The sequence below is a fragment of the Hyperolius riggenbachi genome, chromosome 12 (assembly GCF_040937935.1).
Source record: "Hyperolius riggenbachi isolate aHypRig1 chromosome 12, aHypRig1.pri, whole genome shotgun sequence".
Taxonomy (NCBI): domain Eukaryota; kingdom Metazoa; phylum Chordata; class Amphibia; order Anura; family Hyperoliidae; genus Hyperolius; species Hyperolius riggenbachi.
Window position 1 is genome coordinate 15,745,955 of NC_090657.1, and position 24,957 is coordinate 15,770,911.

Genomic DNA, 24,957 nt, shown 5'->3' on the forward strand with positions numbered 1-24,957 from the left:
TAAGCTGCAGTGACTAGTGCTGGTAGTGTACATATCTCAGTAATCCTGGAGTATTCTGCAGTGACTAGTGCTGGTAGGATACATATTTCAGTAATCCTAGAGTAGACTGCAGTGACTAGTGTTGGTAGTATACATATTTCAGTAATCCTGGAGTATTCTGCAGTGACTAGTGCTGGTAGTATACATATCTCAGTAATCCTGGAGTAGGCTGCAGTGACTAGTGCTGGTATTATACATATTTCAGTAATCCTGGAGTAGGCTGCAGTGATTAGTGCTGGTAGTATACATATTTCAGTAATATTGGAGTAGACTGCAGTGACTAGTGCTGGTAGTATACATATTTCAGTAATCCTAGAGTAGACTGCAGTGACTAGTGTTGGTAGTATACATATTTCAGTAATCCTGGAGTAGGCTGCAGTGACTAGTGCTGGTAGTATTCATATTTCAGTAATCCTGGAGTAGGCTGCAGTGACTAGTGCTGGTAGTAGACATATTTTAGTAATCCTGGAGTATTCTGCAGTGACTAGTGTTGGTAGTAGACATATTTCAGTAATCCTGGAGTAGGCTGCAGTGACTAGTGCTGGTAGTATTCATATTTCAGTAATCCTGGAGTAGGCTGCAGTGACTAGTGCTGGTAGTAGACATATTTTAGTAATCCTGGAGTAGGCTGCAGTGACTAGTGTTAGTAGTATACATATTTCATTAATCCTGGAGTAGGCTGCAGTGACTAGTGTTAGTAGTATACATATTTCATTAATCCTGGAGTAGGCTGCTGTGACTAGTGCTGGTAGTATACATATTTCAGTAATCCTGGAGTAGGCTGCAGTGACTAGTGCTAGTAGTATACATATTTCAGTAATCTTGGAGTAGGCTGCAGTGACTAGTGCTGGTAGTATACATATCTCAGTAATCCTGGAGTAGGCTGCAGTGACTAGTGTTGGTAGTATACATATTTCAGTAATCCTGGAGTAGGCTGCAGTGACTTGTGCTGGTAGTATACATATTTCAGTAATCCTGGAGTAGGCTGCAGTGACTAGTGCTGGTAGTATACATATTTCAGTAATCCTGGAGTAGGCTGCAGTGACTAGTGCTGGTAGCATACATATTTCAGTAATCCTGGAGTAGGCTGTAGTGACTAGTGCTGGTAGTATACATATTTCAGTAATCCTGGAGTAAGCTGCAGTGACTAGTGCTGGTAGTATACATATCTCAGTAATCCTGGAGTAGACTGCAGTGACTAGTGTTAGTAGTCTACATAGTTCAGTAATCCTGGAGTAGACTGCAGTGACTAGTGCTGGTAGTGTACATATTTCAGTAATCCTGGAGTATTCTGCAGTGACTAGTGCTGGTAGGATACATATTTCAGTAATCCTAGAGTAGACTGCAGTGACTAGTGTTGGTAGTATACATATTTCAGTAATCCTGGAGTATTCTGCAGTGACTAGTGCTGGTAGTATACATATTTCAGTAATCCTAGAGTAGACTGCAGTGACTAGTGTTGGTAGTATACATATTTCAGTAATCCTGGAGTAGGCTGCAGTGACTAGTGCTGGTAGTATTCATATTTCAGTAATCCTGGAGTAGGCTGCAGTGACTAGTGCTGGTAGTAGACATATTTTAGTAATCCTGGAGTATTCTGCAGTGACTAGTGTTGGTAGTAGACATATTTCAGTAATCCTGGAGTAGGCTGCAGTGACTAGTGCTGGTAGTATTCATATTTCAGTAATCCTGGAGTAGGCTGCAGTGACTAGTGCTGGTAGTAGACATATTTTAGTAATCCTGGAGTAGGCTGCAGTGACTAGTGTTAGTAGTATACATATTTCATTAATCCTGGAGTAGGCTGCAGTGACTAGTGTTAGTAGTATACATATTTCATTAATCCTGGAGTAGGCTGCAGTGACTAGTGCTGGTAGTATACATATTTCAGTAATCCTGGAGTAGGCTGCAGTGACTAGTGCTAGTAGTATACATATTTCAGTAATCTTGGAGTAGGCTGCAGTGACTAGTGCTGGTAGTATACATATCTCAGTAATCCTGGAGTAGGCTGCAGTGACTAGTGTTGGTAGTATACATATTTCAGTAATCCTGGAGTAGGCTGCAGTGACTAGTGCTGGTAGTATACATATTTCAGTAATCCTGGAGTAGGCTGCAGTGACTAGTGCTGGTAGTATACATATTTCAGTAATCCTGGAGTAGGCTGCAGTGACTAGTGCTGGTAGCATACATATTTCAGTAATCCTGGAGTAGGCTGCAGTGACTAGTGTTGGTAGTATACATATTTCAGTAATCCTGTGTGAGAATCTGCTCAGCTGCCTGTGCAGACAGGCAGCGTTTTGACCACTGTTCACGTCTGCATTCTGCAGGTCTCTTTAAGAAGAGACCTTCTGTCAGTTCTGCAGCTTGTTTTGCTGAGGAATTTGCATACATTAGTCATGCAAATCCCTTACCTGCCTTCTTTTGATGACTGGCACTATAAAAGCATTCTGCTCCCAGAATGCTTTGCTGGACATTTCCCTTCCATGGTCTGTTCCTGATGGACACTGCTGGAGTGTCAGCCGTTGCTATGTAGTATACACTCCTAGTGAGTGTCAGCCATGCTACTTCTCGTTGAAGATTAGTTTAGAGTTATTCGTGGGACTGCGCTAGGCAGATTCCCTAGTCTAGTTAGGATTGTATTATTTGTATTGCCTGTTCTGTCTGTCTGTGGGGTGCTAACCAGAGCAGCGGTTGCTACTGGTAGGCCCTTCTGTTCTGTTATTATCTTCTCTGGATCGCACTAGTCTCTTTGCGCTAGTGCTGGGGATCCTTCTGTTCTGTCTCCTGGGATCACGCTAGCTACTTTTCGCTAGCGCTGGGGATCCTTCTGTTCTGTCTTCTGGGATCGCACTAGCCACTTTTCGCTAGCGCTGGGGATCCTTCTGTTCTGTCTTCTGGGATCGCGCTAGCCACTTTTCGCTAGCGCTGGGGATCCTTCTGTCGCTTGTCCCTGTTTTCGTGTGTCTGTCTTGTCTGCTGCGGTTGTTGGAGGCTCGGTGAGGTAACCGTTAAGCAAGCGCTCGCGTCCTCTGTTTCATGTTTGTCTGTTAATGGTTAGTTAGGCGTGCTTGTCTCTATTGTGCTTATCACGTGGAGACCGCGCATAACCGCGTGCACTGTTACGAATGAGTGCGGTGTTCGCGGTTAGCTAGCGTTTGTTGTTTTCCGTATCTCCTTATTGTATTATTTGCTGTGCCTTTGCTACTCTCGTGCTCCGCCTTGCTGTAACCTTGTGTCACGTCTGGCGATCGCACCTCTCGCGATCGCGTTCCTGCTTCTTATCTGCTGTGGTGTGTGCACAGTCGCGGGTTGGCGACTAATTTTATGCACACACACACACAATCTGTCTCTGTGCTCACTCTCAATCGCTTCTCTTGCGATTGCGTTTCTTCCCTTCGTACAATTCCTGTCTGGCGTGTGTGGTAGGGCAGAGGAGCTGTTCCTCTGCACTCCACAGCTCCACCTGCCGACAGGAATTTCCCTCTGCAGGTGCATAGCACCTAGCCTGGGTGTCCTCAATTATACGCTTGTGGAGGAAATCTGCCGCGTCAGCGCACGTCTGGTGCGCTGACCACGGAGACGATTCCGCAATCGTTACATCCTGGAGAAGATTGCAGTGACCAGTGCTGGTAGTATACATATTTCAGTAATCCTGGAGTAGACTGCAGTGACTAGTGCTGGTAGTATACATACTTCAGTAATCCTGGAGTAGGCTGCAGTGACTAGTGTTGGTAGTATACATATTTCAGTAATCCTGGAGAAGATTGCAGTGACTAGTGCTGGTAGTATACATACTTCAGTAATCCTGGAGTAGGCTGCAGTGACTAGTGTTGGTAGTATACATATTTCAGTAATCCTGGAGTAGGCTGCAGTGACTAGTGTTGGTAGTATACATATTTCAGTAATCCTGGAGAAGATTGCACTGACTAGTGTTGGTAGTATACATATTTCAGTAATCCTGAAGTAGGCTGCAGTGACTAGTGTTGGTAGTATACATATTTCAGTAATCCTGGAGAAGATTGCAGTGACTAGTGCTGGTAGTATACATATTTCAGTAATCCTGGAGTAGGCTGCAGTGACTAGTGTTGGTAGTATACATATTTCAGTAATCCTGGAGTAGGCTGCAGTGACTAGTGCTGGTAGTATACATATTTCAGTAATCCTGGAGTAGGCTGCAGTGACTAGTGTTGGTAGTATACATATTTCAGTAATCCTGGAGAAGATTGCAGTGACTAGTGCTGGTAGTGTACATATTTCAGTGATCCTGGAGTAGGCTGCATTGACTAGTGTTGGTAGTATACATATTTCAGTAATCCTGGAGTAGACTGCAGTGACTAGTGCTGGTAGTATACATATTTCAGTAATCCTGGAGTAAACTGCAGTGACTAGTGCTGGTAGTATACATATTTCAGTAATCCTGGAGTAGACTGCAGTGACTAGTGTTGGTAGTATACATATTTCAGTAATCCTGGAGTAGGCTGCAGTGACTAGTGCTGGTAGTGTACATATTTCAGTAATCCTGGAGTATTCTGCAGTGACTAGTGCTGGTAGTATACATATTTCAGTAATCCTAGAGTAGACTGCAGTGACTAGTGTTGGTAGTATACATATTTCAGTAATCCTGGAGTATTCTGCAGTGACTAGTGCTGGTAGTATACATATTTCAGTAATCCTGGAGTAGACTGCAGTGACTAGTGCTGGTAGTATACATATTTCAGTAATCCTGGAGTAGGCTGCAGTGACTAGTGTTGGTAGTATACATTATTCAGTAATCCTGTGTGAGAATCTGCTCAGCTGCCTGTGCAGACAGGCAGCGTTTTGACCACTGTTCACGTCTGCATTCTGCAGGTCTCTTTAAGAAGAGACCTTCTGTCAGTTCTGCAGCTTGTGTTGCTGAGGAATTTGCATACATTAGTCATGCAAATCCCTTACCTGCCTTCTTTTGATGACTGGCACTATAAAAGCATTCTGCTCCCAGAATGCTTTGCTGGACATTTCCCTTCCATGGTCTGTTCCTGATGGACACTGCTGGAGTGTCAGCCGTTGCTATGTAGTATACACTCCTAGTGAGTGTCAGCCATGCTACTTCTCGTTGAAGATTAGTTTAGAGTTATTCGTGGGACTGCGCTAGGCAGATTCCCTAGTCTAGTTAGGATTGTATTATTTGTATTGCCTGTTCTGTCTGTCTGTGGGGTGCTAACCAGAGCAGCGGTTGCTACTGGTAGGCCCTTCTGTTCTGTTATTATCTTCTCTGGATCGCACTAGTCTCTTTGCGCTAGTGCTGGGGATCCTTCTGTTCTGTCTCCTGGGATCACGCTAGCTACTTTTCGCTAGCGCTGGGGATCCTTCTGTTCTGTCTTCTGGGATCGCACTAGCCACTTTTCGCTAGCGCTGGGGATCCTTCTGTTCTGTCTTCTGGGATCGCGCTAGCCACTTTTCGCTAGCGCTGGGGATCCTTCTGTCGCTTGTCCCTGTTTTCGTGTGTCTGTCTTGTCTGCTGCGGTTGTTGGAGGCTCGGTGAGGTAACCGTTAAGCAAGCGCTCGCGTCCTCTGTTTCATGTTTGTCTGTTAATGGTTAGTTAGGCGTGCTTGTCTCTATTGTGCTTATCACGTGGAGACCGCGCATAACCGCGTGCACTGTTACGAATGAGTGCGGTGTTCGCGGTTAGCTAGCGTTTGTTGTTTTCCGTATCTCCTTATTGTATTATTTGCTGTGCCTTTGCTACTCTCGTGCTCCGCCTTGCTGTAACCTTGTGTCACGTCTGGCGATCGCACCTCTCGCGATCGCGTTCCTGCTTCTTATCTGCTGTGGTGTGTGCACAGTCGCGGGTTGGCGACTAATTTTATGCACACACACACACAATCTGTCTCTGTGCTCACTCTCAATCGCTTCTCTTGCGATTGCGTTTCTTCCCTTCGTACAATTCCTGTCTGGCGTGTGTGGTAGGGCAGAGGAGCTGTTCCTCTGCACTCCACAGCTCCACCTGCCGACAGGAATTTCCCTCTGCAGGTGCATAGCACCTAGCCTGGGTGTCCTCAATTATACGCTTGTGGAGGAAATCTGCCGCGTCAGCGCACGTCTGGTGCGCTGACCACGGAGACGATTCCGCAATCGTTACATCCTGGAGAAGATTGCAGTGACCAGTGCTGGTAGTATACATATTTCAGTAATCCTGGAGTAGACTGCAGTGACTAGTGCTGGTAGTATACATACTTCAGTAATCCTGGAGTAGGCTGCAGTGACTAGTGTTGGTAGTATACATATTTCAGTAATCCTGGAGAAGATTGCAGTGACTAGTGCTGGTAGTATACATACTTCAGTAATCCTGGAGTAGGCTGCAGTGACTAGTGTTGGTAGTATACATATTTCAGTAATCCTGGAGTAGGCTGCAGTGACTAGTGTTGGTAGTATACATATTTCAGTAATCCTGGAGAAGATTGCAGTGACTAGTGCTGGTAGTATACATATTTCAGTAATCCTGGAGTAGGCTGCAGTGACTAGTGTTGGTAGTATACATATTTCAGTAATCCTGGAGTAGGCTGCAGTGACTAGTGCTGGTAGTATACATATTTCAGTAATCCTGGAGTAGGCTGCAGTGACTAGTGTTGGTAGTATACATATTTCAGTAATCCTGGAGAAGATTGCAGTGACTAGTGCTGGTAGTGTACATATTTCAGTGATCCTGGAGTAGGCTGCATTGACTAGTGTTGGTAGTATACATATTTCAGTAATCCTGGAGTAGACTGCAGTGACTAGTGCTGGTAGTATACATATTTCAGTAATCCTGGAGTAAGCTGCAGTGACTAGTGCTGGTAGTATACATATTTCAGTAATCCTGAAGTAGGCTGCAGTGACTAGTGTTGGTAGTGTACATATTTCAGTAATCCTTGAGAAAACAGCAGTGACTAGTGCTGGTAGTATACATATTTCAGTAATCCTGGAGTAGACTGCAGTGACTAGTGCTGGTAGGATACATATTTCAGTAATCCTGGAGTAGGCTGCAGTGACTAGTGCTGGTAGTATACATATTTCAGTAATCCTGGAGTAGAGTGCAGTGACTAGTGCTGGTAGTATACATATTTCAGTAATCCTGGAGAAAACAGCAGTGACTAGTGCTGGTAGTATACATATTTCAGTAATCCTGGAGTAGGCTGCAGTGACTAGTGCTGGTAGTATACATATTTCAGTAATCCTGGAGTAGACTGCAGTGACTAGTGTTGGTAGTATACATATATCAGTAATCCTGGAGTTGGCTGCAGTGACTAGTGCTGGTAGTATACATATGTCAGTAATCCTGGAGTAGGCTGCAGTGACTAGTGCTGGTAGTATACATATTTCAGTAATCCTGGAGTAGGCTGCAGTGACTAGTGTTAGTAGTATACATATTTCAGTAATCCTGGAGTAGGCTGCAGTGACTAGTGCTGGTAGTATACATATTTCAGTAATCCTGGAGTAGACTGCAGTGACTAGTGCTGGTAGTATACATATTTCAATAATCCTGGAGTATTCTGCAGTGACGAGTGTTGGTAGTATACATATTTCAGTAATCATGGAGTAGACTGCAGTAACTAGTGCTGGTAGTATAGATATTTCAGTAATCCTGGAGTAGGCTGCAGTGACTAGTGCTGGTAGTATACATATTTCAGTAATCCTGGAGTAGGCTGCAGTGACTAGTGCTGGTAGTATACATATTTCAGTAATCCTGGAGTTGGCTGCAGTGACTAGTGCTGGTAGTATACATATGTCAGTAATCCTGGAGTAGGCTGCAGTGACTAGTGCTGGTAGTATACATATTTCAGTAATCCCGGAGTAGGCTGCAGTGACTAGTGCTGGTAGTATACATATCTCAGTAATCCTGGAGTAGGCTGCAGTGACTTGTGCTGGTAGTATACATATCTCAGTAATCCTGGAGTAGGCTGCAGTGACTAGTGCTGGTAGTATACATATCTCAGTAATCCTGGAGTAGGCTGCAGTGACTAGTGCTGGTAGTATACATATCTCAGTAATCCTGGAGTAGGCTGCAGTGACTAGTGCTGGTAGTATACATATTTCAGTAATCCTGGAGAAGATTGCAGTGACTAGTGCTGGTAGTATACATATTTCAGTAATATTGGAGTAGGCTGCAGTGACTAGTGCTGGTATTATACATATTTCAGTAATCCTGGAGTAGGCTGCAGTGACTAGTGTTGGTAGTATACATATTTCAGTAATCCTGGAGTTGGCTGCAGTGACTAGTGCTGGTAGTATACATATCTCAGTAATCCTGGAGTAGGCTGCAGTGACTAGTGTTGGTAGTATACATATTTCAGTAATCCTGGAGTAGGCTGCAGTGATTAGTGCTGGTAGTATACATAGTTCAGTAATCCTGGAGTAGACTGCAGTGACTAGTGCTGGTAGTATACATATTTCAGTAATCCTGGAGTAGACTGCAGTGACTAGTGCTGGTAGTATACATATTTCAGTAATCCTGGAGTAGGCTGCAGTGACTAGTGTTGGTAGTATACATATCTCAGTAATCCTGGAGTAGACTGCAGTGACTAGTGCTGGTAGTATACATATCTCAGTAATCCTGGAGTAGGCTGCAGTGACTAGTGCTGGTAGTGTACATATTTCAGTAATCCTGGAGTAGGCTGCAGTGACTAGTGCTGGTAGGATACATATCTCAGTAATCCTGGAGTAGGCTGCAGTGACTAGTGCTGGTAGTATACATATTTCAGTAATCCTGGAGTAGGCTGCAGTGACTAGTGCTGGTAGTGTACATATTTCAGTAATCCTGGAGTAGGCTGCAGTGACTAGTGCTGGTAGTATACATATCTCAGTAATCCTGGAGTAGGCTGCAGTGATTAGTGCTGGTAGTATACATATCTCAGTAATCCTGGAGTAGGCTGCAGTGATTAGTGCTGGTAGTATACATATCTCAGTAATCCTGGAGTAGGCTGCAGTGACTAGAGCTGGTAGCATACATATTTCAATAATCCTGGAGTATTCTGCAGTGACTAATGCTGGTAGTATACATATTTCAGTAATCCTGGAGTAGGCTGCAGTGATTAGTGCTGGTAGTATACATATCTCAGTAATCCTGGAGTAGGCTGCAGTGATTAGTGCTGGTAGTATACATATCTCAGTAATCCTGGAGTAGGCTGCAGTGACTAGTGTTGGTAGTATACATATGTCAGTAATCCTGGAGTAGGCTGCAGTGACTAGTGCTGGTAGTATACATATCTCAGTAATCCTGGAGTAGGCTGCAGTGACTAGTGTTGGTAGTATACATATCTCAGTAATCCTGGAGTAGGCTGCAGTGACTAGTGTTGGTAGTATACATATCTCAGTAATCCTGGAGTAGGCTGCAGTGACTAGTGCTGGTAGTATACATATTTCAGTAATCCTGGAGTAGGCTGCAGTGACTAGTGCTGGTAGTATACATATCTCAGTAATCCTGGGGTAGACAACAGTGACTAGTGCTGGTAGTATACATATTTCAGTAATCCTGGAGTTGGCTGCAGTGAATAGTGTTGGTAGTATACATATTTCAGTAATCCTGGAGTTGGCTGCAGTGACTAGTGCTGGTAGTATACATATGTCAGTAATCCTGGAGTAGGTTGCAGTGACTAGTGTTAGTAGTATACATATCTCAGTAATCCTGGAATAGGCTGCAGTGACTAGTGCTGGTAGTATACATATTTCAGTAATTCTGGAGTAGGCTGCAGTGACTAGTGCTGGTAGTATACATATCTCAGTAATCCTGGAGTATTCTGCAGTGACTTATGCTGGTAGTATATATATTTCAGTAATCCTGGAGTAGGCTGCAGTGACTTGTGCTGGTAGTATACATATTTCAGTAATCCTGGAGTAGGCTGCAGTGACTAGTGCTGGTAGTATACATATTTCAGTAATCCCGGAGTAGGCTGCAGTGACTAGTGCTGGTAGTATACATATTTCAGTAATCCTGGAGTTGGCTGCAGTGACTAGTGCTGGTAGTATACATATGTCAGTAATCCTGGAGTAGGTTGCAGTGACTAGTGTTAGTAGTATACATATCTCAGTAATCCTGGAATAGGCTGCAGTGACTAGTGCTGGTAGTATACATATCTCAGTAATCCTGGAGTAGGCTGCAGTGACTAGTGTTAGTAGTATACATATTTCAGTAATCCTGGAGTAGGCTGCAGTGATTAGTGCTGGTAGTATACATATTTCAGTAATCCTGGAGTAGGCTGCAGTGACTAGTGCTGGTAGTATACATATCTCAGTAATCCTGGAGTAGGCTGCAGTGACTAGTGCTGGTATTATACATATTTCAGTAATCCTGGAGTAGGCTGCAGTGACTAGTGCTGGTAGTATACATATTTCAGTAATCCCGGAGTAGGCTGCAGTGACTAGTGCTGGTAGTATACATATTTCAGTAATCCTGGAGTTGGCTGCAGTGACTAGTGCTGGTAGTATACATATGTCAGTAATCCTGGAGTAGGTTGCAGTGACTAGTGTTAGTAGTATACATATCTCAGTAATCCTGGAATAGGCTGCAGTGACTAGTGCTGGTAGTATACATATCTCAGTAATCCTGGAGTAGGCTGCAGTGACTAGTGTTAGTAGTATACATATTTCAGTAATCCTGGAGTAGGCTGCAGTGATTAGTGCTGGTAGTATACATATTTCAGTAATCCTGGAGTAGGCTGCAGTGACTAGTGCTGGTAGTATACATATCTCAGTAATCCTGGAGTAGGCTGCAGTGACTAGTGCTGGTATTATACATATTTCAGTAATCCTGGAGTAGGCTGCAGTGACTAGTGCTGGTATTATACATATTTCAGTAATCCTGGAGTAGGCTGCAGTGACTAGTGTTGGTAGTATACATATCTCAGTAATCCTGGAGTAGGCTGCAGTGACCAGTGCTGGTAGTATACATATTTCAGTAATCCTGGAGTAGGCTGCAGTGACTAGTGCTGGTAGTATACATAATTCAGTAATCCTGGAGTAGACTGCAGTGATTAGTGCTGGTAGTATACATATTTCAGTAATCCTGGAGTATTCTGCAGTGACTAGTGCTGGTAGTATATATATTTCAGTAATCCTGGAGTATTCTGCAGTGACTAGTGCTGGTATTATACATATTTCAGTAATCCTGGAGTAGGCTGCAGTGACTAGTGCTGGTAGTATACATATCTCAGTAATCCTGGAGTAGGCTGCAGTGACTAGTGCTGGTAGTATACATATTTCAGTAATCTTGGAGTATTCTGCAGTGACTAATGCTGGTAGTTTACATATTCTGTCTAAGGACTTGTTTGCTGTGATTTTGCAGGTCATCCTGGGCGTTGCTGTACACTGTGTATGTTCTCATTATAGCCAATCTGATGACGCTTGTTGTGAAGATGTTTGTGTTTTGGGAGAGCTCAAACGTTGTCCTTGTTCTTCTCTTCATCCTCTATGGACTGGCGTCAGTAAGTGACTCTGTGGTGGAGGGTATGCGATTTATGGGGTGTTTACACTGCAGAGTATTCACTACATGACTCCAGTTCTGCTTTGTGTTTACTTTTACCTTATCCAGATATCGTTCACCTTCATGTTGAGCGCCCTCTTCAGGAATCCCAGGGTTACCGCTATTGCAGGATTTTTCATCACACTCATACTGTCGGTGTCCAGCCTGCTTCTTCTTATGAGGAATCTGCCCAAATTCATGGAAGTTGTACTGAGCATCTTCCCCCACTTTGCCTTTGCAGTCGGGTTGATGGAGGTAAGTGTCAATGGGGGGTTTCTTTTGCTCCTAGAACACTGGTACCGTAGTCACAGAGATCTTCCATCATTGATTAGAGATTTGGCACTGCTACTGATTTGAAGAGATACTATGAAGAACACCTTATGCATTAGTCCATGGGACAGAGAACTTCTATAAGTGGCATTGTTAATGACTCTTCTGGTTTATACACAGTTCCATGTAGCAGCCATTAAGGCCCTTTTGCACTTGCAAGCGCAATCGTAAATGTGTTTGTGCTTGCAAACTCGACGGGATTGTGACGTTTACCGTTGGGAGCGAAACGCAATCACGGCTCTAATTGCGCAGCACTACGATTGCGCTCAGGGAAAAATTAAAATGCACTAATGGAAAAAGTGCACCAAAAAAAAAAGTAAGAAAAACAAACATGGGGTACATAATACAGACAATGGTGTACACTAATATACAAGATACATAATTGGTGACAAAATACAAAAAATGATACAGCATACAGAATACAGAAGTGGTAATGACAGTGATAAAAGTAACATAATGCATAAAATGTATAATGATTTCCAAGACACAAAAGGGGGAGAGAGCCCTGCCCTTGCGAGCTTACAATCTAAAGGGAATGGGGGGGAACAGGAGGAGGGGTAGTATACGATAAAATATATAAAGGCAGTGTGTTTTAGGATACCTAGTAGGAGTGCAATTTGGGCTTAGGACAAAGGGAAGTGGCTTAAGGTAGCGCATATGCTTGTCGGAACAAATGAGTTTTTAGAGAGCGTTTAAAAGTAACAAAGGTTGGCGAGTGAGTAGTAGTAGTACGTTGCAGTAGTCCAGACGAGAAATTATGAGAGCATGTATTAACATTTTGGTTGTGTCCTGAGTGAGAAAGGGATGGATGCAAGATATATTTTTGAGTTGGAGATGGCAGGAGCTGGTTATGGAGTGAACATGAGGAATAAAAGAGAGATAAGAGTCGAATATTACCCCCAAGCACTGTGCTTTGGGAACTGAAGTTATGGGAGTGTTGTTAACATTTATAGTTACTTCAGGCAGAGAAGTGGCCAGAGACGGTGGAAAATGTATTAGTTCCGTTTTACTTATATATTAAGTTTTAGGAAGTGAGAGGACATGGAGGATATAGCAGACAAGCAGTCAGGAACACGTTTGAGGAGGGAGTTAAGGTCTGGGTCCGAGAGGTACAGTTGCGTATCGTCTGCATACAGGTGGTATTGAAACCCGAATGAGTTGATTAAGTCACCGAGACCGTGCATGTAGATGAAAAAGAGGAGGGGACCAAGGACAGAGCCTTGAGGAACCCCGACAGACAAAGCATGAGGAGAAGAGATCTGATCTGAGTAGGAGACTGTGAAGGACCTTCCAGAGAGGTAGGAAGATAACCATGTGAGAGCAAGGCCCTTTATTCCTACATTTGAAAGTATTTGTAAGAGTAAGGTGTGGTCGACCGTATTGAATGCTGATGACAGATCAAGAAGGATGAGTATGGAAAATTGACCTTTGGATTTAGCTGTAAGAAGGTCATTGGCCACTTTGGTAAGGGCCGTTTCCGTGGAGTGGTTGGAGCGAAAGCCAGATTGAAACTGATCAAGTAGGGAGTTAGTTGATAAATAATGGCTTAATTCGGCATGTATGTTCAATTAGTTTGGATGCAAATGGGAGAAGTGAGACTGGGCGGTAGTTGGCGAGTGTGGTAGGATCTAGAGATTTTTTTTAAGTAGTGGTGTCACAACAGCCTTTTTGAGTGGCGATGGAAAGATGCCAGTGGAGAGGGACAGGTTAAATAGCGATGTTAGTGCAGGCATGAGAGATGAGGATAGCTGCGGAATGAAATGGGAGGGAATAGGATCCAAAGAACAGGTGGTTAGATTAGCTTTGCATATTATAGAGGAGAGAGAATGTTCAGAGAGTGGAGAGAAGGCAGTTAGAGAGCAGTCAATGAGAGGTATGGAGGTGGGATTTGAGGGCTGCTTGTTCCCATTCATTCATCCCTTCTCTACCGATCGGCGAAAAAAAAACCTGGGGGAGGGGGGGACTTTGGGAGCAGGAGTGCACAGCAGCAAGGGAGGAGTTTCTACGTCCCTGCAAGGTAAAGCAGGGATCGTAAATACTCATACCTGGGGAGGGGAAGTGGTTAAAGCGAGAATACTGAGATTGTATGTTTCTTGTATTAACGCTCCTCAAGTTCATGTTATTCCACTGTTGTGATACATGACGACATTATGATCTGCTGTTCTTGATTAATACAAAAAAAAATTAATAAACATTTTGAAACTTAAAAAAAGGAGGTAAGCCTCGCCAGATTAATGTCACTGCCAGTGGTTTTTACCTATACTTTATTTTGAAGAGCGATCGATGCTCAAAGGATGCAACCCATTTTATGAGAAAACCCTACTTTATTAGGCAAAATGCAAGTTGGTTTGTTTTGTGAAATGCGTTGCAACATTTGAGTATTGTGCTTCCAAAATAAGTACAGTAAGGATTAAAACCACTGACAATGACTTTTATCTTGAGAGGTACATGCAACCCTACCTCCTTTATAAAACCATTTTATAAACTGATTGGTGCCTCTATTGTTCACTATTTACTATTGCTTGGAAACCCTTGGTGGAAGGTTGTTACCCCTTCTTAAACCAAGTAGGGTTGGGTTCCTTCTGCCAACCTGCTCTACTAATATGGCGACCCAGCTTTGTAAGTATACCTCTACGGCTATTTTTTTGATTAACCCTTGGATTAAGTCCTTCTGCACTATATTGTCTCTTGGTCTCAATTTTTCTTTTTGTCTTAGAGATTTTACTGATTATGTTCCTACTTTTAGCTGCAGACAAACAGATAGTGCTTCCTGCAGTACAAAATAAAGTATGGCAGAACAAAGTTTTGGAGGGATAGGCACACTTGCTCTGAACAGTATTCCTCCCTCTTCTATCTTCTGGTTAATATTCAGCTAACAAGAAAATGTTCTTTATCTGAAGTTTTGCTTTGAATGGCACAAGGGTTACCTGCTTATGACACGAGGCATTCTGGGTAGACATGGTTTCTCTCTGGTTTCAGAGTGTCCACCTGGAAAATGACCTGAAGGGAGTCTTCTTCTCTGATGTGACCGGTGACTCTGCCCACATCTTATCCAGCTACATCAGTCTAACTCTGGACACTGTGTTCTACTTTATGCTGACTCTCTACTTTGATAAAGTTCTGCCAGGTAACAGGACAAGTACTCGCTCAGATGTTTTGTATTGATGTATTATATATTCTGTGTCCCACCTTAGCTGTATGTTTTACTGGACATTAGTTTCTTCTTCCTCTAGATAAGTACGGGATGAAGCACGAACCCTTCTTTTTCTTAAAGGCATCTTTTTGGCACAGAGGTAAAAGGAGCCCACCCCAGGCAAAAAGAAGCAGACCAGAAGATGCCAGCTGGGGGGATTATGTAGAGCGAGTTCCCCATTCCTTACAGGGCAAGGAAGCGATCTGGTAATATGTCTCTGTATGATGTACTGTATGTCGGTTCCATCTCTGATGGTCTTCTGTAGCGCAGCACATTGTTTACATATTACACTTTTTATGTATCTGTGCTGTGCTCCAGTTCTACAAAGTATGTAGCTGCTTTGCGCTGTGCCTTCCTTCCCAGCTTCCTCTTTCTTTTTTTTTTCTGCCTGATTTTTATGCTTTTTATACATTAAACTTTTCATAATGTCTCTGCAAACCAGGCACATGCAGAAGGGGGCGCCCCCTCGCCCCCCCCCTTTAAATTTTATGAAAGCTACGCCCGAACAAGATAAGCCCCACCTACCCATGGGAATCTCCGCACCACTTAGGACACTTTGGAGTCAAGAGGTCCGGACAGGAATCCTAGTGTGGCCATTCCATCAGCTTTGTGGGAGCAAGTAAGATGGTGTCTCCCTAACAGCTGCACCCACTGTAACTCACTCCTCCAGCACCCAGAGTGACCACTTCCTCCCCCTGGCACCCACAGTAACCTCTCCTTTCCCATCACTAGCAGTGATCCATTCCTGCCAACCACAGCACCCACACTGACCTTTCCCACCCCCAGCACCCGCAGTGAACTCTCCCTCCCCCAACGCCCACAGTGATCTTTCCCTCCCCAGCGGGACTCCTCCTGTCCCCAGCAGCACCCACAGGGACCTCTCATCCCAAAAGCAGCACCTACAGTGGCCTCTCCCATCATCAGCACCCACCGTGACCTCTCCCAACACCCAGCATCCACGGTGACTTCTCCCTCCTCCAGCAACTACACTGACCTCTCCCAGGATCCACAGTGACCTCCCCTTCCCTCAGCATCCACACTGACTTGTACCTCCCCAGCACCCACTGTGACCTCCCCCTTCTCCAGCACCCACTGTGACCTCCCCCTTCTCCAGCACCCACTGTGACCTCCCCCTTCTCCAGCACCCACTGTGACCTCCCCCTTCTCCAGCACCCACTGTGACCTCCCCTTCCTCCAGCACCCACACTAACCTCTGCCTCCCCCAGAACCCACAGTGACCTCTACCTCCCCCAGCATCCACAGTGACCTCTACCTCCCCTAGCATCAACTCCACCATCCATAGCAGCACCCACAGTGACCTCCCACCCCCTGCACCCACCGCAATCCCACCAATATTTAGCACCCACATTGTACTCCAGTAATCCCCACTACAGCAAACACCCACTTGATATTCAATCTAGCTACACACACACTGCACCCAGTACTCATATCTGGCCTCCATATGGCATTAGGTACTCACATCAACAGCCACCCAGTACCTGCACCCCTTTACCCTATAGCTGCCATCCAGTACTCACACCCACATGGCACAGTGCTTGTACCCAGCCCGACATGGCACCCAGTACTCACACCTGCGCACAGCCTCCACATGGCACCCACATAACCAGTACTTGCACTCAAAGTACCTGCACTCAGAACCCACATGACACACAATGCCCACCTATAGCCAGCACCCACTGAAGGCATGACACTAAGTATTTGCTCCCATATGACTCCCAGCACCCACATGTTTCATCTGCAGTAGTTCCAGCTGCATCAAGCCTCCACTTGGTGCCCAGTACCCACACCAAGCACTCACATGATGACATCCAGTACATGCACCCAGAACTCATAAGGAACTTACTACTTGCAATCAACACCCACATGATGCTGGATACCTAGCCATATAGCCAGAACCCACATGACACCCTGTGCCAGCACCCACATGGCACCCAGCATCTGCATTTAGCACCCACATGACAATACCACCCTAGCCAGCTCCCATCACCCATATGGCACCATGTACTCACTCCCAGTACCCACTTGGCACTTAGTTTTTGCACCTAGGACCCACATGACACCCTATACCCCCCATAAACACCACCCACATGGCACAGTACTCACACGGCGCGAAGTTCCCAAGCCATTATATGCACCTAGTACCCGTCCATTGCCAGCAACCAAAGAGCAACCAGTACCCACCCATGGTCTGAACCCAGGAGACCCAGTACTCTCCCACATCCAGACCTCACATGGCACGCCCTACTTACTCATGTCCTGCCCACTGCATCTACAATCACCCAGTACCCAGTCTTGGCCTGTACTCAGCACACGCATGGCTCCCTGTACCAATTAGCACTCACATGGCACCCACTGCTTAGCACACACTGCAAATAAACACACAATTCAAATTGGAACTTAGCAAAAGCTGGACCTTTGCATCTTACCACCCACCTGCTTCTTGGCACGCACTGGACCTTGGCACTTAATGCAATTTTGCACCTACTAATGCTTAGCAACCACTGCATATTGGTAACCACTTCTTTGCCTGAAAAGAAGCATGGGTGCTGATCAAGAGGGACAGAGGTCCCAGTAACGAAAGGTGAGTCCTTGCCTACACTGGGCTCCACTGTGCCCACTCTAAAAGTGGGCACCGTTCACTGCTGATTTGAGGGTGATGGCGCCAAAAGACTTGGTTGGAAGGAAACACAGTCTGCCCGATACTGCTATAAAGGAAAGGGGGGAGGGGAGGCTAAGACTGCCTAATACTGCTTTCTGGAGAGGGGGCATTACATACACAATTTAGCACTCTTGATTAATGAATTAGGGCCCCTTTTTCACATCTGAGCACCACTCCCTTGAGGATCCTCTGCACGGCCCTGCTGCAAACCCTTCAGATGTATTTTCACCCCAAAATAAGACTATCTACAGGCACAAGTTAAAACCAAACCACATCAGTATTTTCAGTAAAAAAAAAAAAAAGATAAAAATCAGCACTTTCCTGCTATGTGAAAGGAATAAGAAGCAGAAATGAATGAGAGGATAAAGGTGACCATAGACAAGCAGCTTTCTACAGATGGTAGGCCAGTAATCAGGGGGCTGTGTAGTCGGTACAAAAATCATCCAACTCCAACTTTGACCACTCGGTTTATGAAACCTCCGACTCCAGGTACCGACTAATTGCTCCGCCTCCTCGACTCCATAGCCCTGCCACTAATCACCTAAAGCTTGCACACCATTTCAGACTAATCTCTAAACTACACTATGCAATATCCATTGAAAGTCTATGGACTCTTGATCTAGGACCCAAGAGCCTGAGTCAGGGCGGGTTTTCCTCACTGGCTATTACACTGGTTGCGAATGTTTCAAACCACGTTTGTGAGAATAACTCTACAAACTTATGCTGGGAATACACCATACAATTTTCTGTTAGATTCTTCTGTAAAGGTGGCCATACACTGGTCGATTTGCCATCAGAACGACCAACTGACAGATCTCTATCTGATCGAATCTGATCAGAGAGGGATCATATGGCTGCCTTTACTGCAAACAGATTGTGAATCGATTTCAGCATGAAACCGATCACAATCTGTGGAGCTGCCGCTGCAACCCCCCTCCCCCTCCCCGCATACATTACCTGCTCCGGCCGGCGCGTGTTCCCTGGTCTCCGCTGTCTTCTTCTCCGTTGGGTTCCGGACCGGCTGGCTTCACTTCTTTCTGTCCGGGGAAGTTTAAACAGTAGAGGACGCTGGAGCCCAGAGCGGAGAAGAAGACAGCGGTGACCGAGGGACTCGCGCCGGCCGGAGCAGGAATGTTTTGCTGATGTATTGTGTCGGTCGTCGGGCATTCGAATGCCGCTGTCGACGCACTCCCGACCTGCTGGCGATCGAGCAAAATTTTCCGGACGGATCGATGGGAACAATTGATTTTGGAAGGAAATCGATCGTTCTGTCAGCGTTTGCGCAATGATTTCACAGCAAATTCGATCACAGTGATCGAATCTGCTGTATATCGGCGGGAAAATTGTTAGGTGTATGGGCCCCTTTAGATTTTTCTGTCAGATTTTCTGTTAGAATGCATAATTAGATTATTTTCTGTAGAGAATGGTCATTATCTCTGGTGCATTGTCTTCTAGTAATCTCCTGCTGAGTAGAACAATGCCTAATTGCTCGGCAGATAGATGGTTAGATACATTTCCAACATGTTGGAAATTAACTATCTGGCAGGTAAATCTAACAGAAAATTGTATGGTGTATTCCCAGCATTACTGTGCTTATTTAACCACTTCAGCCTACAGGGTTGAGAATTTTTTACATTTGAGCAACTTTCACCTCCCATTCATTTGCCAATAACTTTATCACTACTCATCACAATGAATTGATCTATATCTTGTTTTTTTCCGCCACCAATTAGGCTTTCTGTGGGTGGTACATTTTGGCTAAGAGCCACTTTACTGTAAATGCATTTTAACAGGAAGAATAAGAAAAAAAATCATTATTTCTCAGTTTTCAGCCATTATAGTTTTAAAATAATACATGCCTCCATAATTAAAAACTCACGTATTGTATTTGCCCATATGTCCCGGGTATTACACCGTTAAAATTATGTCCCTATCACAATGTATGGCGACAATATTTTATTTGGAAATAAAGGTGCATTTTTTCAATGTGTGTCCATCACTATTTAGAAGCCCATAATTTAATAAATCATATTGATATACTCCTTTGACATGAATACTTAAAAAGTTTAGACCCTTAGGTTACTATTTTATTTTTTTTAATTATTGTAATTTTTTATTTTATTTTTTATTAAAACTTGTATGTGGGTATTTTTTGGTGTGGGAGGTAAACAGGGGATTTTACATGGGTAAAAATGTATTTTATTCAATGTAAGGTGATTTTTGGTGTAGTTTGCTATTTGGCCACAAGATGGCCACAGTCAAAAAGTCCTGGGAGCGATCGAGCTCGCTCCCAGGAAGAAGATAGAAGCAGGGGAACTGTCGGCTTTTCTCCGGGGGGGGATCAGTGAAAGGGATTTATAACCCCTTTCATTGATCGCTGGGCTAACGGCCCCCAGCGGGAGCGCGCACGGGGGGCCCGCGGGAGCACGTACGACCCGCGGGAGTGCGCGCAGCCTAACTGGATGAAAATTTTCGTCCAGTTAGGCTGAAGTGATTAAGAAGGTACCTTAACTTACTTCACCATAAGGGTCTCTTGGTGTCTCTGTGTTTCAGGCCAGGTGTGGTGGTTCATATATGCTGTTCAGCACTTTACTGTGACCTAATGGAAGTATGCCAGGTAGTGTTAGCAGGGGCGACTTTAGCCATTTTGTCACTCCAGGCGAGAAAACCTGTGGCTCCCCCTCCGCTAATGCGTCAGCGTTTCACCAGAAAATAATCGTAATGTGTCAGCGTTTCACCAGAAAGTAATCGTAATGCGTCACCGTTTCACCACAGTCAGTGACATGACTATGTACTGTGGTAAGTGCTGCAGAATACAGTAGTCAGTGCTATATAAATACATAATAATAATAATATGGTAGGCCACTAGACTATGGTAGGGATTAGATTGTGAGCGCCTCTGAGGACAGTCAGTGACATAACTATGTGAAGACAGAGACATGATAACAGCACTATGAAATTAATGCACTATAATCTTCAAGAACCTGAGCTGAGACTCAGGTTCAGAAAGAGATACTTAGCCAAAGAGAGGGAAGCCTCAGGATCCTATTGAGGTTTTGAGGCTTCCCTCAGTGTCATCTGCTCTCCCACTACCCAGTGCAGACTCCACATTTAGGTTGTGCTATTCTTCTGCGATGAGCATGGCTATGCATGTGCAGCTCCAGCTTACTGCACATGCGTGACGGCTGCGCTGATGCCAGAAACGGAGAGCAGCTGCGCATGGCAAAGGAAGGGGGGGGGGACCGCAGAACGCAGAGGGAAGCTTCAATAGAATCCTGAGGCTTGCCTCTCTTTAGCTAAGTATCTTTCTGAACTCGCGCTTCAGTTCAGGTACACTAATACAGGACAATAAAGGCCCATACACATTTGATTTTCGCAAACGACCGGTCGTTTGGACGTCAAATTGGGTGTGTGTACAGTCTGTCGTTCAGCTGATAAGACTGGACTAGAGCGATCCGCTTGGTGGATCGCTCAGGTCCAGTCTGATCAGCTGAACGACAGACTGTGCACATGCCCGATTTGACGTCCGAACGACCGATCTGTCCCTCAGGCAGCCCTCTGAGTCCTGTGATGTCATCTGTGCACGGCTGATCTCTCCACCACCTCCTGACATGCTCCTCTGTACAGCTCTGTCCCTCAGGCAGCCCTGTGATGGCATCTGTGCAAGTCGTCACTGATGCCTGGAACTTTCAAATTCCCTGGGAATGAGAGGGGGAGGACACACAATCAAACAGAGCAGGCAGCTCTCTGGTGCTCTGTGTGACACATCCTTCCCCCTGGGCGGAGCAACAGCACTCCCTCGTTCCTGGCTGTCCTCCTATGATGCAGAGGGGGTGGGCAGACTTCTCCATGCAGCCGGGCTGGCCATCTCCTTCTCCCTCCTTCATTGCCGCTTGCCTTCTGTGGTAACGAGAACAAGAGCAGCCGGTAGATAATACCGCTGAGCTCCCGCGGCTTAAAGGGGCCATGCCGAGGGAGCATAAAAGGCAAACAATTGCGCCTTTGAACTGGATGGAGCTCTAGGCCAATTGCTGTAGTGCCCGTGCCCAAGGGCGCCCCTGAGTGTTCGTCATGACATGGTTTGTTTTTTTGGCTTTTCTGCTTTAGCTTCATGTTGATTTATATTATAAACGGTTGCAGAAGTTTATTATCTTCGAATTCTGGTATCGGAATGGGAAGGAAGGTTCTTTATGTGAAAGTTGTCGACAATGAGAGGAATTGTGTGTCCCATGGTCTCCCTGTCACTGGGAGGTCAAAGCATTGCTTTGGATGGATGGATGGGGTAATACTGGCACAGGACTAATAGGCAACGGAGCATCTTACTACCTCCTGCTCTTCTCTGGATTGCCGGAAGCTCAGAAAACGGAAAACAGCAGACCAGTAACTGGAAACACAGACATCACTGTTTTGAATGGAAGCAGCTCTCAAGTCCCATTGCAGCTAGAAACAGCAGACATGTCTCTAATGTTAGTGGAGACAGCAGACAGAGGCCACCAGTGTTACTGGAGACAGCAGACAGGCCACCGGGGTAACTGGAGACAGCAGGCAGGCCAAACGTGTTACTGGAGAAAGCATACAGGTCATAAATGTATCAGGATTCAGCAGACTGGTCATTAATGTAGCTGGAGACAGCAGACAGGTCATCAGTGTTACTGGAGACAGCAGGCAGGCCACCAGTGTAACTGGAGACAGCAGACAGGCCAAAAGTGTTAGTGGAGACAGCAGACCTGACATCAGTGTAACTGGAGACAGCAGACAGGTCATCAGTGTAACTGGAGACAGCAGGCAGGTCATCAGTGTAACTGGAGACAGCAGGCAGGCCACCAGTGTAACTGGAGACAGCAGGCAGGCCACCAGTGTAACTGGAGACAGCAGGCAGGCCACCAGTGTAACTGGAGACAGCAGGCAGGCCACCAGTGTAACTGGAGACAGCAGACAGGTCTTCAGTGTAACTGGAGACAGCAGACAGGTCATCAGTGTAACTGGAGACAGCAGACAGGTCATCAGTGTAACTGGAGACAGCAGACAGGTCATCAGTGTTACTGGAGACAGCAGACAGGTCATCAGTGTAACTGGAGACAGCAGGCAGGCCACCAGTGTAACTGGAGACAGCAGGCAGGCCACCAGTGTAACTGGAGACAGCAGGCAGGCCACCAGTGTAACTGGAGACAGCAGGCAGGCCACCAGTGTTAGTGGAGACAGCAGACCTGACATCAGTGTTACTGGAGATAACAGACAGGTCACCTTTGTAACTGGAAGCACAAGTATGTCACAGAGTATACCCAGCGATGTCTGCTATACCGATGTGGCTCCGGCGGCCCTTCGTTACACTCACTAGCCGTGCGGGTCCATTTGTTCAACAGTAACCACCAGAGCCAGTTGCGTCTGACGTCACCAAGGAGGAGGGAGTACACTGGCCGGTCACTGCTTGGTCACTGTTGGATGAGCTGACAGGCGGCTAGCGAGAAGGGACGCCGAGAGCCACATCGGTACAGCAAACATCGCTGGGCATACTCTGATAGGCTTGCTGACCTTTTACACACTGCTGGAGCTGGAATAAAGAGCTGGATTTTATAATCAGTGACTGCGTTCCGCCTGTGATTTGTACAATACTCTAGACCCACCTGGCTTTGAGGTGGATGACCTCTGTTGAGCTCATATGCTAGAGGGGGCAAATCACACAGAAAACAGTGTGTGTGACACGTGTGGATCACATTATCACTTGGTGGCGTGCTGAACTTGTCAGACAGTAATGCACTGTGTATAGTACTTTTTCTTGCTTTCAGGAAAACGATCATTTGAGTGAAAGAGCGCTGTCAGGCTTTGCTATTTAAGTCTAAAATATATTTGGATGTAGCAGACAGGTCATCAGTGTAACTGAAAAAATAGATGGGTCACCTTTATAACCTGAACCAACAGAAAGGTCACCAGTGTAACTAGAAGCAGTAGATTGGTCTCTATTATAATTAGAAACCGCAGACAAGTCACCAGTGTAACCAGTGATAAAAAGCAAACGTGTCATCGGTAGATCCAGAAAAAGCAGGCAATAGCAAACAGATCACCAGCATAACAGCAGACCGTTCACCAGTGTAACTAGAACCAGTACACCGGTCTCTAGTAATAAGTGAATATGGCTATTTTCCTCTCATGAAAATTTTGTCAGGCTTAAAATTTAAATTTTGATGCGAGCATGACTTTGGAAGAAATTCAAGCTTATTCCTACAGGTCTCTACTGACTTGAAACTGCAGACAGATCATGGTTGTAGAAAACAATACCTAACACATACATTGATAAAATAATAGGATGTGTGCAGAGGACTGTCTCTGAACAGAGACTGTACAGTGATGGTGGGACATCTGTGGATGATGATCCCTTGCACAGAGACTGTACAGTGGTGGTTGAACATCTGTGGATGATAAAAACAAGGAACACCAAGAGCCCCAATAGTGTAATATGTACTGGTAAATGGTTACTAGATAGAGTAAATATTAATACTCACAAACCAGGGTTACCATTAGGCAACCACTGTAAAGGCAGGTGGGGAGATTTTCCTGACCCCACTCAGGAATAAGAAGTCGCTCTCTGTAGATGAGAAAAGGGGGGTTCAATATTATGCAGGAGAACAGAGGCGCCAAAAGGAGAAAAAGAAGCTAAATGAGCTTAAAAACCAAATTCTTGGTAAATAGAGGAGGTAGTGGTGGACTTGCCTTCTCCAAGTAGACACACAACTGTAGTAAAGACAGTCAATCTATTTTATTTATGAACTCCAAATATGCAACGCTATTCGCAGGTTTGATCCCGCTTCATCAGGCAAAAACAACGGAGCAATAGCTGTAAACAGAGATAATTGGCTCATAACCCATGTGTAGTCATACAGTCATTAATTATATAAAAAAATAAAATATATATAAAAACTTATAAATATAAATAAATAGATCTCCCAATCTCACAGCCAAAGAAAATTCTGCTCTCAAATCTCTCCACAACAATCCAGACCTCATTATAAAATCCGCCGATAAAGGTGGCGGTATAGTTATCCTCAACAGAACAGACTACTTAGAGGAAGCCGCAAGGCTCCTTGAAGACCCCAGACACTACAGTAAACTTTCCTCAGACCCCACCATCACACTCAATAATATCCTTAAAGACTTCATTAGTCAAGCCCTACTACTAAACATCATCACCAAAAGCGAACGTAATTTCATTCTTAATTTTCACCCAAAAAAACCCTTCTTCTACTATC

At 45.1% G+C, this 24,957-nt stretch overlaps 1 protein-coding gene across 2 annotated transcripts in view; it reads left to right on the forward strand.

The window, feature by feature from the left end:
- The window catches only part of LOC137542409 (ABC-type organic anion transporter ABCA8-like), a 160,651-nt gene that overhangs the window by 33,696 nt on the left and 101,998 nt on the right, over positions 1-24,957 (forward strand). For both annotated transcript variants that reach the window (XM_068264302.1, XM_068264303.1), the window contains exons 3-6: positions 11,334-11,472; positions 11,580-11,765; positions 14,820-14,967; positions 15,074-15,239. In XM_068264302.1, coding sequence (XP_068120403.1) covers positions 11,334-11,472; positions 11,580-11,765; positions 14,820-14,967; positions 15,074-15,239 — 639 coding nt within the window. The remainder of the gene's footprint in view (positions 1-11,333; positions 11,473-11,579; positions 11,766-14,819; positions 14,968-15,073; positions 15,240-24,957) is intronic.